Source organism: Brachyhypopomus gauderio, chromosome 11 (genome assembly GCF_052324685.1).
Source record: "Brachyhypopomus gauderio isolate BG-103 chromosome 11, BGAUD_0.2, whole genome shotgun sequence".
Classification (NCBI taxonomy): Eukaryota; Metazoa; Chordata; class Actinopteri; order Gymnotiformes; family Hypopomidae; genus Brachyhypopomus; species Brachyhypopomus gauderio.
The window spans coordinates 13,882,937-13,897,657 of record NC_135221.1 but is presented as its reverse complement, the minus strand read 5'-3'; the positions used below and the strand labels follow the sequence as shown (position 1 = coordinate 13,897,657).

At 46.0% G+C, this 14,721-nt stretch overlaps 2 protein-coding genes across 3 annotated transcripts in view; both read left to right on the top strand.

The window, feature by feature from the left end:
- tcp11l1 (t-complex 11, testis-specific-like 1) overlaps nucleotides 1-6,337 on the top strand; it is a 42,272-nt gene extending 35,935 nt beyond the window's left edge. The window contains exons 1-10 of one of the 2 annotated variants that reach the window (XM_077022173.1): nucleotides 655-870; nucleotides 1,529-1,699; nucleotides 1,878-2,010; nucleotides 2,177-2,297; nucleotides 2,716-2,936; nucleotides 3,056-3,192; nucleotides 3,564-3,739; nucleotides 3,908-4,089; nucleotides 4,183-4,355; nucleotides 4,649-6,337. In XM_077022173.1, the coding sequence (XP_076878288.1) occupies nucleotides 1,543-1,699; nucleotides 1,878-2,010; nucleotides 2,177-2,297; nucleotides 2,716-2,936; nucleotides 3,056-3,192; nucleotides 3,564-3,739; nucleotides 3,908-4,089; nucleotides 4,183-4,355; nucleotides 4,649-4,866 (1,518 nt within the window). In that variant the 5' untranslated portion in view covers nucleotides 655-870; nucleotides 1,529-1,542 and the 3' untranslated portion in view covers nucleotides 4,867-6,337. Of the gene's footprint in view, nucleotides 1-654; nucleotides 871-1,528; nucleotides 1,700-1,877; nucleotides 2,011-2,176; nucleotides 2,298-2,715; nucleotides 2,937-3,055; nucleotides 3,193-3,563; nucleotides 3,740-3,907; nucleotides 4,090-4,182; nucleotides 4,356-4,648 lie in introns of those variants that run through there. The other variant, XM_077022174.1, reaches the window with a different exon arrangement.
- Nucleotides 6,338-6,610: 273 nt separating this feature from the next.
- Nucleotides 6,611-14,721, top strand: part of hipk3a (homeodomain interacting protein kinase 3a) — a 40,252-nt gene continuing 32,141 nt past the window's right edge. Inside the window, 2 exon segments of the mRNA XM_077022164.1 lie at nucleotides 6,611-7,007; nucleotides 8,918-10,124. Coding sequence (XP_076878279.1) covers nucleotides 6,932-7,007; nucleotides 8,918-10,124 — 1,283 coding nt within the window. The 5' untranslated portion in view covers nucleotides 6,611-6,931.

Genomic DNA, 14,721 nt, shown 5'->3' with positions numbered 1-14,721 from the left:
TGCAAAAATCATTTTGGAGATCGTTTGCTTTAATAGACATTTAAAATGTTAAGAAACATTAAAATAGCCGTAGCAATCTATTTTTAGGATAGACCCAACGCATGACCTATATTGTGGGTACTGGATTTTCAGAGCTGTGTCTTGCTTTTAAGACCACTCTAGTTTATGAATGTTGCATTATTGTGGATTTGATCAGTGCAGTATGGCTTAGGAGATTTACTCGTATGTTTAATTGTTGTGTGCACAGTTAAGTTACAGACTTTCAACTGTTCAGGTTAGCGATTTTGCTAACAGTGCAACAGATATTTATATAAACTGGTTGTTGAGCGTTAACTGTCGTACTTCCTTTATATTAAAATGCATCTTTGAATATTCTTGTTTTTCACGTTGCTAAAATTAGTAGGTTATTTAATGCATTACCGAATGTGTATAGTGAAAATCCTTAGTTAGTCATAATTGCGTTATTTCCTACTTTTAAAATTAAAATATTATTGTTTATATTCAAATCTTTAGCTATAAAACTGTTATTTACTGTTCGTTAACGTCCATATCAGGTGTCCTACCCATAAGCGCTTCAAAACGACCGTTAGTAGATAAACTGTATGGGCTACCCCATATTGTGGGAAATGTAGTTTCATTCCGCCCATACGCTGCTTTAGAGTCAGCCATGTTGTAACGTAAAAAAACTCCAACAGGGCATTGTGGGTTATACTTCCGTAAATAGACGCTGCAAGTTGTGTCAGATTCGTCGAGAACCCGACCCAACGTTCAGGGTGGTGGTAGCCACTGGTTACTTTATTATCCTACAAGTGGAACCCCCCCGACCATAGAGAGCTTTCGAGTTTTTTTTCTGTCTGTCATTTAGGTCAGGTAAGCTAACCATTACAGTTTGTCTCCTTGTTATGTTTTGAATGAATGAACTAATGTAGCTAGCGCGGTAGCCGTTCAAAGGATCCGTCTAAACTCAAAAACAAAAGCCTTAAAGGGTCCTATCTGCGTAACAGGCTAGCTGGGTTAGCCAAGGCAGCTAACGACCCCCCCCCTCCCCGGTGTCATATCGGAACGATACGCTGGCACTATATACAGAGTCTAGTTAACACGATGTGTGTAGCCCACCTGTCTCTGCTGTGTTTACATAACCTAAACGGAACATGTAGCACGCAGATTAGATTATTCCCTTGACCATAGCTAAAAAAAGAACTTATCTTGTTGTGGTGGCCAAGTTAACTTACATTACGTTTGTTCTGATTCTACCCATGGTCGCAAACCGCAGTGCTAGAGGTTGAGAGTGAAATATCTGAGTAGTAGTCAGGAGCAATCAACCTGCAATTAAGGTTCAAATTCAAATTGACCCAGCATATTTATGGACACTTTCAGTTCAGATTTGTAAGTTATACTTGCTGAGCATTATATAACATGGCATTGTAGTAGCATATGCATACAATCTAAGCAAATCCGTTATAAAAGCAAAAGGATGTTATTTTTTTATCAATACTGATGTCACTCTCAAAAAATAATCTTTGTCTAGCTGGGTTGTGGAAGATGCCCAAGGAATCCCATGAGCCATCCAAAGAGGAGGACAAGAAGATCGATGATAAAGGCCCAGAAGATTCTACAGGCCAGTCTGGTTCCTCGGAGGAGATGCTGCGTAAAAGAATCAGAAAGAACACACCTAGCCCTCACAGGCTCACCCCGCAGTGTAAGGACACCTTCAGTCAAAGCCCAGGTTCACATGCAGTTTAGCTGTAGCATGTAGCATCACATATCAGACCATTTGTGAGGTGAGTCAGGTGTAATCTTTGTGGGAAACATGGGTGAAGGTTATTCCACTGAGGGCCGGTGTGTGTGTTTGTTGTTTGTTTGTTTGTTTTGAACAGCCAGCCCACCCAAGTTTGTGTCTGTGGAAGAGCTAATGGAGACTGCTAAAGGAGTGACTAATATGGCGCTGGCTCATGAGATTGTAGTAAATGGCAGCTTCCAAGTCAAAGCGCCGGAGCCTGCCGAAGGAAGGTAGGGGCCTCCAACCAGGCATACTAATCTCTGAAGAAAGGTAGGGCCCTTGAAACAGGGATACCGGTCCCTAAGTAAAGGTAGGGCCCTTGAAACAAGGAGAGGTGGTGTATATGTGTCCATTAGGCATTGTTTGTCCTTCCATTTCTTCCTTCTGTGCTTTCAGTCTTGAGAAACGGGTTAAGGAGATCATGCACAAGGTGTTCTGGGACTCACTGGAGTCGCAGCTGAATGACGACCCACCAGTCTATGACCATGCCATCAAACTTGTGGGGGAAATTAAAGAGGTAAGACATGAAAGAGAAAAGAGGCCTAGAGGAAGCACTGCTTAACAGACATCTGTTTTCTTCCAAATTTCATAAATAGTATGAAAAAAGTATTTTGTGTTTTTTTGTGAGGACCTACACTGTTTTGGTTTTGGTACAAAACAAATGTGCAAAAAATTTTGCTTCTGCATGCATACACGTCTATTATTCAAAGAAAGAAAAATCTAGTCAATATATTATTATAATTAACATATTGATTAAAATATGTTAATGGTTATGGTGGAAGAGGGGAAAATAGAATGAAGTAGATTCCATGTATTTATTTTTTTCTATATTAAGGAGATGCAGCCTGCTGCTAGTTTTTTTTATCCAGTTGTATGTGTGTTTGATGGTCTAGTTCTTTAATGCTGTTTTCCTGTTCATCTTCCTGCCTCTTTAGACCCTGCTGTCATTCCTTATGCCGGGGCAAGTGCGACTGCGGGCCCAGATTGAGGAGGCCCTGGACCTCTCCCTCATCCATCAGCAGGCTGAGAACGGAGCCCTGGACATCAGCAAGGTGGCCCAGTTCATCATCAACATGATGGGGGCCTTCTGCGCACCATGCAGGGACGAAGACGTCCGCAAGCTACGTGACATCCCCGACGTCGTGCCCCTCTTCAGGCGAGTCACCCGCAGCCCCAGTTCCCTCCAGAGCAACATCCCACAATTCTTTGTTTGTTTGTTTGGCCTGGTGCCATTTAGGTACTTGGGGGTTAAAGCGATTGACTGTCCCTTCACAGGGCTATATTTGCAGTGTTGGACAAGATGAAGATAGATATGGCCAACTTTGCTGTTAGCAGTCTTCGTCCTCACCTGCTGCAGCAGTCGGTGGAGTACGAGAGGAACAAGTTTCAGGAGTTCCTCGACAAACAGCCCAGTGAGAGACTCTGTCACTGTCTGGCCATTTATCATTCCAAGTGGATCTTTGACCCGCATCCTGGGACAGTGAGGGGAGAGTGAGGCGAGGCTGTATTCTGTGTTTGCCTGTAGAAAAACATCTTAGTTTTACTATTAATTTAGAATATTAGAAGACCTTAATCACCTAGTTTAGAGGGGACATGTTTATGTGGACTATTTCTTGCTCAAGAATCTATTTAATATAGTTAAAGTGATAAATTATGGTAAAGACTCAATCATATTTTCCAGTCTTACTGGACACGGCTGTTTCCCTCACTTTGTAATTTTGCTGCTATAGTAATGTGGGTGACTGTATTTTCCGTGTATGTAGTAATGAGGAGTTGTTTTCAGATGCTTTGGACTTCACTCAGAAATGGCTCCAGGAAACTGCAGACGCGATGCTCAGGGAGCCTGCAGAGGGCGCCGCAGGTGCTTCTGGCTCTTCCCCACAGCTGCTGCTCAGCCTGCACAACCGGGCCTATTTACGGCTGCTCAGCTGGGACCATGGCATGGACGCGTTCCCTGAGGTGGGCCCCAGACCCGTCCAGCACCATACTGGCCGTTTCTCAACAGTTATGCAGTATTCTTTAAATCATGGGGATTTTTGCTGTTACTTTTCTTGAAAACTAGTCTGGGTTTGACCGTTTTTCTATTTAATATTTTTAACACATGCTGTAATATATCCAATCATGCAGACGGTGATGATGGACCGGGGCAGGTTCCAAGAGCTGCAGCAGGACCTGGAGCGGCTGACCCTGGTGGCGTCTGTATTGCTCATCGTGTACAACAGTGCAGGCGAGGCCATCTCTGGCCTGCCAGGCCTCATAGAGCGGCTGAAGGGCACTATCGTCGTCTTGCTGGCCGACACGCACACGTCGTAAGCACAACCTCATCTGCGCTTGGCCTGTACAGGTCCCTGCTTAAAACAGACAACGGCTGATGTGATTTTCCCTCTGTGTGTTCTTCACAGGTCCTTCAGAGCTGATGAGGCCTTCACAGCCATCGGGGAGAAGCTGTGTTTGGAGCTGGGGGAGTGCCTGTCTCAGCATGGCTTTTCCCCCTTTCACTCAAACAGGCAGAGCGCTCTGAAAGGCCAAATCGCAGCTGTCAGGTCCCAAGATAACCCCATCCGTAAACTCATTGGTAATTACACTTTATTTTCCAGGCACATACCTGTGTTATTTATATATCATTACACGCTTTTCCGTGGCCTCCTGAGGCAAGAAGCTGCAGAGGGTTTTAATAATACTTAATAATAAAGTTTGCTGAACCATGTATATCCTTTCTATTACTTTGTCTAATTCATTATTTTGTCTGAGAAGCTACCAAGTGTGTGGTTTTAACTATGGCGGTTCTGATGGCTCTTTAGAGCAGGTTTTCATTTTTAGTATTCCACTGGATTTTGGCCCTAACCCTCACCCGCCCCTTCCCCACAGAGTCCCGGATCCAGGCATACCTCCTGGGATTCCTGGAGTCCGGCCCGCACAAGAGCGGCCCGGCCCTGCCGGGAGGCCTGGCGCCCATCGGCAAAGAGCTGGAGGAGATTGGGGTCAGACTGAGCCGCCTGGTGAACTTCAACAAGCTGGTCTACTCCCCGTTTTACCAGAAACTCCTACAGGAGATCCTTCAGCCTGGGAGCAGCGCAGACACTTAGTCCTGCCCCCTGAGCTAGAGCCCGTCTACCATAGGATCATATGAACAGCTCAGTTAATGGAAGTGCTGATTATCTCCCCAAAGCTCACCTGCTGTCAGCGCTACCAAGGGATTTTATGTCACAGATTAAACATTTATGACCTTTTCTCACTGCGTTTAATATCAGGGATATTTAGTAACACAGTCAGACATCGAGGCAGGCCAAGATGGGGTCAGTTGAGGTTAATGAATTGGTCTTGGAGGTGGACCTAATGGCTGATATTTTTTTTGTGTGTGTTTTAAAAGAAAAATCATTATGCTGACCCTCCTGAATTGCAGCCTAAGGTGCAGGGGATTGTGTATTTATGTTTCAAGGACATTAGGAGATCATAATAAATTGTTTTTTTGTCATGACTATCTGACTGACATCTGTCACTGTAGCAGCTGTTGCCATAGTTGCCATATTGGCTTGTCTTGTTCCAGGCTTCCATACTTGTTCCATGTATAGAAATGCTACGGACATGCTGGAAACAGCCAGTCTGTTGTGGTCGTGCCATTTGGAGTGATTTTCAAACTTCTGACCCTTTGATGCTAAACTAATGTGCTTGTGAGTGATACAGATTGATGCCCTTTCAAAACAACAACAAAAAAACCCCCCAGCAACACTATTACTACTACTTTACAACACTTGGGTTGCAGTAGCATGGTCCTTAATCAGTTCTTGAGTTTTGCTGGCCTCAGCCCTGGTCTCAGCAGATGATTGGCTGGCTCTGGCGAGCCACGGTGTGCTATTGTTAAATCAGCAAGGGTTAGTTAGGGAGTGAAGGCAGAATTTGACTGGTGCCTTACTTTGTGGAGTGGCGGTCCTGGTTAAACGCACTCTAGTCTATTCCCAGTGTGGACTACGTTGGTTTTAATTGTGCAGTTTCCAGAAAGAACACCTATCATAATGTTTTTAAATGGCTTCTTTTTAAATGTAATGTTTTTAATCAATGCCATGCATGTTTTACAAAAGGTCAGTTTGACATTGCTAGCAGTATGTTTGTGTCTCTGTGACTGTTACAATGCAGTATTTAGAATGGGGTGTAAAGGGGAAAAAATGATCAGCAACTAATAAGAATCAAAAATGTTTTAATAAATAGGGACAACAGACCTGGATTCACACATCATTCAGATATGTGAATTGTTGGTCTAAATATTGTATTTCTTCCTTCACAAAATGTGTTGATGAAGGGGCCAAGCTTTTAAATATAATGAAGCAGCATTTTACCTGTATTTTAACTACTTCAGTAGCATTGTGTGTTCATCATCTTGCGCATCCAGAAAAATCCAACTTGTATACATGACAACGGAAACTAAGCTGTTCGTGGCTACATTACTGTGTGGAAGGTACTGCGCATGTCATTATGTTTGTTAAAGGCTGTTTCGTTGTATGTCACAGAATTATGGCTTTAATCTGACAGCTTTCCTGAATAAACGGGACGTCACCCATATTCCTGTCTATTTGTGATTGTTTAAATGCATCCCTAATGGTCTCAAACTAAGACGAATTTTCACAAGGCTGCACTAAGCCGTCGGTTCAAAACTTCTGGAACATAGAAAAACGACCACGAGCGCCACCGTCTGTATTTACGGTGCGAACAATTTGACCACCACTAGGAGGCGCTGGGCACTAATACTGCGCCGTGAGCGTGTTACGCTCTCCAGTTCGGCAGGTGGCAGCAGCGAGCCAGGCTTTCCGACGGGCGTCGCGAGACCGTGAGAGGGGAGCGCGAGCTGCTTCTGGAGCGCTCGAGCCCGTGGCAGGTAGCAGAGGAGCTGGAAGCCGTCGGGGGGGTGGAAACCGCACGTCCGGGCTCGCAAGGAAACTGGGCGTTTTATCGCGCTCGAAATGAAGGCAAAAACGTGCCCTCGCCTCAAAGGACATCCCTAACTGCGCGGCGGAGCCCAGCCTGTTCGCGTCGATGGCTTAGCGTGGGACTTTGCAGCGCAGTTGAAATGAGGGAGACCGCAGGTTTTTTCCACCGAGAAGTCTCGCTCGTTGTCCGACGAGACGACAAGATGGCAGCTCGGCGAGTGTTTTGAGCATGGTGTGGGTGCGCGTTAAATCCCTAACATGTTCAGAGGAGCCCCGCGTTTCGCCGACGTTTGCTGGCTGTGAAGGTAAGACGGTGAGGGGGGAAACAAACCGCTTTAAAACACCGTAATTAACCGTCAACTGGCACGTCAACACGAAAGAGTTGCGACTTGTGCGGCTTGGCCAACTCGCCGTCCGTCTAGTCAACAGTTGGCGGTGGGTGCGGGAGAAAAAAAGTTGCCACGCCACAAGAAAACTTTTAAATGTCGAGTTATAATCTTTATTTACTGTGTTGATATCGTACTCGCAAGGTTGGACGAGTCTGGCCGTATTTTACACGCGTCTGTCCGTTACGGGAGTTGACGTTGGCCGCTCCGTCCTTCGTTTCTGAACTATTTGGGCTGCCCGACGTCTCCGTGTCGGGCCGTGCCAACATGGGTTCGCTGCGTGCTCAAATATACACGTTTCCTTTTTTATACGATTTAAAAAATATATTCGTTTGTAGTTTGAGCAAGGTTTGTTGTCGTTTCAGTTGTAGATGACAACTTTAGATGAACGAGGCTGAGTGGAAGTAAGAAAACAACACATTCCTGCCTCCTGTTTGGCCTTAAACACGCAGGGTGGTTTATTTCACCCTTCACTCCACTCGGCGTTATAAGTTACAGGCCTGCGTGGTTGGAAATGTAGACATATTAACCATATAAACATGTCCCTGTTCTTAACTAAAGGACATTCTGTGCCTCGTTAGTGTGTTTAATACGGTAGTAGCAGATTTCAGTAGATGGTCATTTTGCTGTATGTTCTTTTTTTTTAAGTAGCTTACACCACAGAAGAACACTTTGCACCTAAATACTAATTTATTTAAATCACTGAAGAAATGTAATTATAACCATTTGTATTATTCATTGCAAAAACAAACTTGTTTACAATAACTTTAAAAACTATAAAAAATCCAATTAAGCAACTATAAAAAGTCACATTAAGCTGTTTTTGTTTTGGTGAAAGTGCAGCTCCCTGTAATTTCCTGTTTGCGCTGAAACAGTTGCTGTGTCAACAGGTGTAGCTGGCCATGCCGCCCCCCCCCCCCCCCCCCCCCCGCGCCAGCCCACCGGGTCCTGACGCGCTCAGGAGCCACCTGTCTCTGGCAGACGGCAACAGTTGAAAACACAAGACAGGGGTGTAATTCGAACCCTTGGCTTGAGTAGCCTGTGCTGAGGCACGTATCACGCTACCGCGGACTAAGAAAAGACCCGTTCAGCTAAATAGCGTCGGAGGACTCTTATTTCAGCGCTTTAAAATGCTCATTGTGTCATTGTTTAGAGAAACTGGTCATTGTGTGAGGCGTTTTGGTTACTAGATATCTTGAAGCTAAAGTGGAACGGCCACAGAGTCTTTCACTGCCGCTATAAGCGATCCAGTGCACGGTTGTGAGTGGACTGAGGGTCTTTGAGACACAGCACTGCTCACTGTGCCTGGTGGAGGGGTTGGTGCCCGTACCCTCACTCTGCACCCACACGCTGTTTCACGCCTCCTCGCACAAGCTCTAGGATGTGACTTAGCATTTCATAATCACCTTCATAGTTTGCATTCCTGCTCCTGCCTTTGCAAATTCACAAAGTACCTGTGTGTGTGTGTGTGTGTGTGTCCTCTGCCACACCTGTTCTCTTGTACAAACTTGTGCCATATGTTGAGGCAGTATAAGTGTAACTAATCCCCAGTACTGAACTGCAAGGCTTTGCTGTCAGCTAATGGCACCACGGTCTAAAATGTATTCAGTATGAGCAATGGGCTTTATCCTTGGATGCTTATTGACTTAATTAGCATTACATTAGTATATGGTGTAGGTGTAATTAGCATGATAAAGCAAGCTCTCCCATACACGTTACTAAATACAATGAGTGAGGATGAATCATGTAGATTGTGTTAAATGTGAACCACTGTGAGTAAATGTCAGTTAGTGTATTCTAACACCCACCCCACCCCGACTCTCTTCCAGGTATGGCCTCACAGGTTTTGGTCTGCCCACCGCATGTGTATCAACCCCAGACAAGTGCCTTTAGCAGCGTGAGGAGAGTGGAGGCTGGCAGCAGTGTGTACCATGAGAAGACCTCTCGCACCTACGTGGTCGGCGTGAACCTAGGCATTGCACACCCAACCAATATTGTCCCGCCGTACAAAGAAGCGGCTTCGGAGGGTTCGAGGGCCCGTGGTGGCCAGGACTCATTACTGACTGTGTCGTCGTCGGCTTGGGAAGAGCTCTGCGACAAACTCCCGTCGTCCTACCAGCGGGTGGAGCCGGGCGGGGTCGCGGGGCGTGGCTTTGGAGAAGAGGTCAGGAAAAACGGTGGCTGGAGGAGAGCCCCCGGAGGAGCGGGTGGTGGTGGTGAGGAAGAGGAGGGTGGAGAGGAAGAGGCGAAGCAGGAGTGGAGCGGAGGTTTGCGTTCCTTCGACGGAACCCTGCGATGTGGGTTTAAGCGCAAAGGGGAGGAGCTTGATAACGGTGAGAGCAATATGCAGATCGTAGAGGAGCACTCGGCACTGCCCGCAATGCTGCAGGGCACCGCGGGAACCGTGGGGGCGGCGCCTTCCAAGCAGAGCGGGCTGGGCGGGGCCGGGGCGGGGCCAGGGGGCGGGACCGGAGACGGTGACTACCAGCTGGTGCAGCACGAGGTGCTGTGCTCCATGAAGCACACATACGAGGTGCTGGAGTTCCTCGGCCGAGGAACCTTCGGCCAGGTGGTGAAGTGCTGGAAGAGGGGCACCAACGAAATAGTGGCGGTGAAGATCCTGAAGAACCACCCGTCGTACGCGCGGCAGGGCCAGATCGAGGTGGGCATCCTGGCGAGGCTGAGCAGCGAGAACGCGGAGGAGCACAACCTGGTGCGGGCCTTCGAGTGCTTCCAGCACCGCAGCCACACCTGCCTGGTGTTCGAGATGCTGGAGCAGAACTTGTACGACTTCCTGAAGCAGAACAAGTTCAGCCCGCTGCCGCTGAAGGTCGTGCGGCCCGTGCTGCAGCAGGTGGCCACGGCGCTGAGGAAGCTGAAGAGCCTGGGCCTGATCCACGCCGACCTCAAGCCCGAGAACATCATGCTGGTGGACCCCGTCAGGCAGCCGTACCGCGTCAAGGTCATCGACTTCGGCTCGGCCAGCCACGTCTCCAAGGCGGTGTGCTCCACCTACCTGCAGTCACGCTATTACAGGTGAAGCATTCTCACACTTGACTCTACTTTGTGTTTTTGCGTGTGCATTTCTGTTTGCGTGACCACCTTGTTTTGGCTCAACTTATGCAGATTGTTTGTGTTGTTGTTTGTTTGGGGGGGGGGGGGGTTGGATTGTTTTTGGTTTCTTGCTGTTCCCTGGTGGCATCATGGGTGGAAACCTTGTCTTAGTGAGACTGGTGATCTGGGTCAGTTTATGTTTTTCATGCCATAGTGTTCTCATTATGATCAGATGGATGACATTGTCCTAGATCAGCTGTTTGAGATGTTGGCTGTCTTCTGCTTCCCCTCTAATGTGACTCGTTCTGCGTACGCTGCTTGATTTAGAGGAAGTTCAAGATGAGGAAGTTTGAACTTTGAGTCCCAGAGCAGTTATGTAATGTGGAGGGGTCTGTGCTCCTCTGGGCCCTGGGACTGCTCTGCCGGTCAGGCGAGGCTTCTCTCCTGCTTCTGAAGACCGCTGTGAGGTTACACCCAAGCTTACTGTTATGTAACTTGACACAAGTAAAGATTTTGAAGGCTTTGTTACTTCCCCAGAATAGACATTTCAGAATCTCTCGCTCTCTCTACCATATAAAACCATTCATCATTGGTGAACCATTAATAAAATAAACCATTGGCAGCTTCTTCCATGCTTGGTTAAGTGTGGTGCTGTAAATGAAATGGTCTTGATTCTTCTAACACAGTGATGATCATTCCCAGCATCATTTAACCCACTAGTGAACTGGTATACATGGAGAACATGATATCTTAGCATGAGAGGGGAATGTTCTCAGAGAAACGGAATATTCTCAGAAGAATATAAATATTCACAGTTCAGTCATATCTTTTCATTAGATGTTCAACAACAACAAAATGGTGCTTATCATGTTTTATTGACGTTGTGTGCAGTTATAAATGGTAAGGACACAAGATACTGTGGCACATCAGATGATATGTCCTACTGTTATTCAAAATGTTCCTGAATAAATGCAAAAACAAAGACATGTTTGATTACATTGGGAGCTTCCCTTTTTCAATAAGGAGATAGTTGTTCATTGGTTACATTATATGGCACCTTTGTTGTACACAAGGTTTCTTCACAAATAACTCAGGGAGGTGAGAAAGCTCAACCAATCTCCCGTTTAAGTGCAGAATGTCCAAAGCCAAGAGGAAGGTTGTAAATGGTGTGGGTTAAGAAGCGGACCCTCTCCTGCGTGGTCTTCCTCAGGCTCCTCGTCTTCCTGAGGAAGAACTGCTGCTGAAATCCCTGAACCCGTCAGCCTCAGCCAATGCTGCTTTTCTCTCCAGCTGTGCGTTTTCTAGTGGCCTCTGCGCTGGGGTTTTGCTCAAGGCGGTGTGGGAGTCTCGGGGCCTGTCTGGGAAGACTGTGGCCTGTAGTGCTCAACCAGTACAGGTCATAGGTCATGGGAGGAGGCCAGCAGCGATAACAAGCTCTCAGCTCGACGTCAGCGAGAGCACCAGCAATGTGGGCCCTTCAGGGTGGAAACCGCCATGCAACAACTCCGGTTCCTCTGCCAGGGAGAGACGCTGTTGAGTCGAGCTTTTTGAGCATGTCATCCTGAGGTATTTTTAGACACACACTGCGTCATTGGTTTGTTTTAGTGCGTTATGGCCGCTATGTTTGTTAAGGGAAGTAATTCAGTTTCTGTTTCCTGGAGGTCCACTTAAAACAGATTTGGTGTTTATTCCAGGGCCCAAACCCGTTGAAACCAATTGAACCAATGGAAACCATAGCTGTAGCCTAGCTAGATAATACAGCTGAACAGTGTGACCAATGTATAAGTAATCTAGTGATCTAGAAACCAGCAATATGAACAAATGTTTTTTTACACCAAACTTGGCACTTACTTTCACTTTTTAAGTCTGGCAGAAAGTGTGAAATTCACCTTTCCTACTCTTTGAAAGGAAAGGATGTGTGACCACAGAAATGTTTTTGGCATTTTCACACGGTTACAAGCGTCTTGACTGAATATTGTGTAGAGTGCCGACTTCCAGCGTTTAGTTGGTAGGTGTAGTATGATGCAGTTTGTTCACTCAGTGAAATTTTAGGTATTTGCTTTGAACGAATGTGACCCAGTGACACGCTAACATGACTCTAATCAACAGAGAGAAACTTACAAGTTCACTCCAGAACAAGACAAATGCGAACATCTGTCCACCTTCCTCGTGTTCAGAACCTGTGTGCTGAGTGGAAATGTACCAGGTGTTGGTGATTAGCCCCTCCTCCCTGGAATAAACGGTGTCCGGCTGCACTTAGCAGCGCTGTTTAAAGCACACGGCTCTTATCTGCACACGCTGAACAAACTAAAAAAAAACACCCTGTGGTTGGCTGTCTCTGAGAGGCGTTTGAATAGACTGCAGGGCGTTATGTCACACTGGCCTGCACCACCCTCTCTGATGTTGGACACGCGGGGCTGTGGCTGTTTGTGGTGGGGTTATCAGCTGCTGCAGATAACGAGGAGCGGGTTGCTCCGGGGGAGTGGTTTAATGTCACTGATGGGCGTGGCCTGTGGAAACTGTACGCGTCACGGACTTTGCCGTTGCGTGCGATTGGCTGAGGCAGGTCCACTTGTTCTCCTCCGTCTCGCAGGGCACAGAGGGTGTGAACCCCTGTCAGCGCCACCCAACAGGCCCAGGAGTGACTGTGACCCACATCTCAAAGTTCTGCAGCTCTGTTTTTAACGAGCCTGACGTGGTGCAGTGCGATGGTGTGCTCAGGGATCACTCGTTGTCATTTAAAATCCAGTGCTTTTAGCACAAATTAAATAAAGGATACAGTGGCAGACATTTTTTGTTCCATGCCCAAAATAACACGCCGTCTCCCATTTTGTTTTTGAAATTTCTGTATCACCTATAAGTTTATGGTACCTGTATACGTCAACATGATTATAGAGTCTTAAGTTCCCGTATGTGTGGGCCCTCCTGCTGAGCACTGAGGAAAGATGTTCTTGAGGCCAAATATAGGCGACTGAGTTCTGATCCGGGTTTGGATGCCGTCTGGCGTTTCCTCCTGAGGACGCCACAGAGCCAAAGAGGCCGTTATAATGTGTCTGTGGAGTCCTGCCTAGCCACAATTAAAAGATTCAGATGATGGTTTAATGGGAATAAAATATTTAGCTACAAGTTTGTACACTGGTTTTGTAATGACCACGTTTTTCTTAAGCCATGTTACAAATGAAGTTTGACATGCAAATTTGTTCCAATATTACTAGTGTGTCTGGGTGTGTGTCTGTCTGGGTGTTTCTGCCTTCTTGTGTGTGTGTGTGTGTGTGTGTGTGTGTGTGTGTGTGTGTGTGTGTCTGGGTTGGTGGGTGATTCTTTGTCTGTGTGGGTTGTGTATTGGTGCTGGATGATGCTACAAAACTCAGGTGATTGATTTGTGGTTTTTTTTTTTTTTATTTAGTTCTGGTTTCTTTGTATTACAATGGATTTTGGATGTGCAAAAATAACACAATCTAGCACAATCTATAGCAGGCTGTTAGAAAAAATAACTCGTATAGAGAAGTTGGGGGCAGCGTGTGTTTGTATGTGCTGGAACAAATTTATCATGCTGCTGCATTGGTTGCTAGCGCCTTTCGACATGCCTTACACACTACATGAATTTATTCCACAGCTGACTTCTCAAATCCAATTCCCTGTCGGTCACAGTTCCCGCCTTCAGTCACGGATCCAATATGGTTTTGGTTTTTTTGTTTTGTTTCTTTCTCCACCCATGTCTCTTGTTTTGTATATCCCCACCCATCACCATCTCCACCTGTCTCTCCCCCCACATGCATCTGTCTACATGCCTGTATTGTCTACCTGTTGCCTTGTGTAGTTGGTCATTGTTGTAATCATCTCCATGTATTCTCACGTTTTCCTTTGATTGTCCTGTGTTTTCTGGTCACACGGTTATCTGACTGCTCTGCTTAAGCAGAAAGCATTTGACATTAACAAGCATTGCTCACCCCACCACAGTCCCGTCTCAGTTCATATTATTATATTGCTATTTCCACATTTTCAACGAGTGTTCTCTCTGCAAGCAGATGCTTGTTTTCCTCATTCATTTCCTCATTCATAAAAGTTTTATCACAATTATGATTTTTTTGATTATCACATTAAAATTTCAAATCAAATTAAACTTAATTTTGAAAGTTGCCCAGCGTCTCTGTGCAAAGGGATCTATCTGTATGTGGGTCAGCGTAGGTGAGAGGATGTGACCACTAAGGCTGGGCGATATGGAGCAAAAATAATATCTCTATATTTTTTAGCTGAATGGCGATATACGATATATATCTCGATATTTTTTCTTCCCAAAAGGTCATAACAAAGAGGCAGTAATAAGTCAAATCTACGTCCCAAATGAGTTGCGCGAAGAAGAGAGGCAGGACAGGGCGGAAGTTGTTAAAAGACAAACTCAAGTAAATTCACTATTCACAGTGTTGTGCGTGACCGAGTTCAAAAGAACGCGTTCATTGAACACGCTCATTTTTTCGTGAGCGTTGAACTGAACTAAACATTTTTTAATAACTTAAACGTGAATTAGTTCACATTATGTGTCATGAACGGTAGACATCACTGTAAATGAACGTTGGAA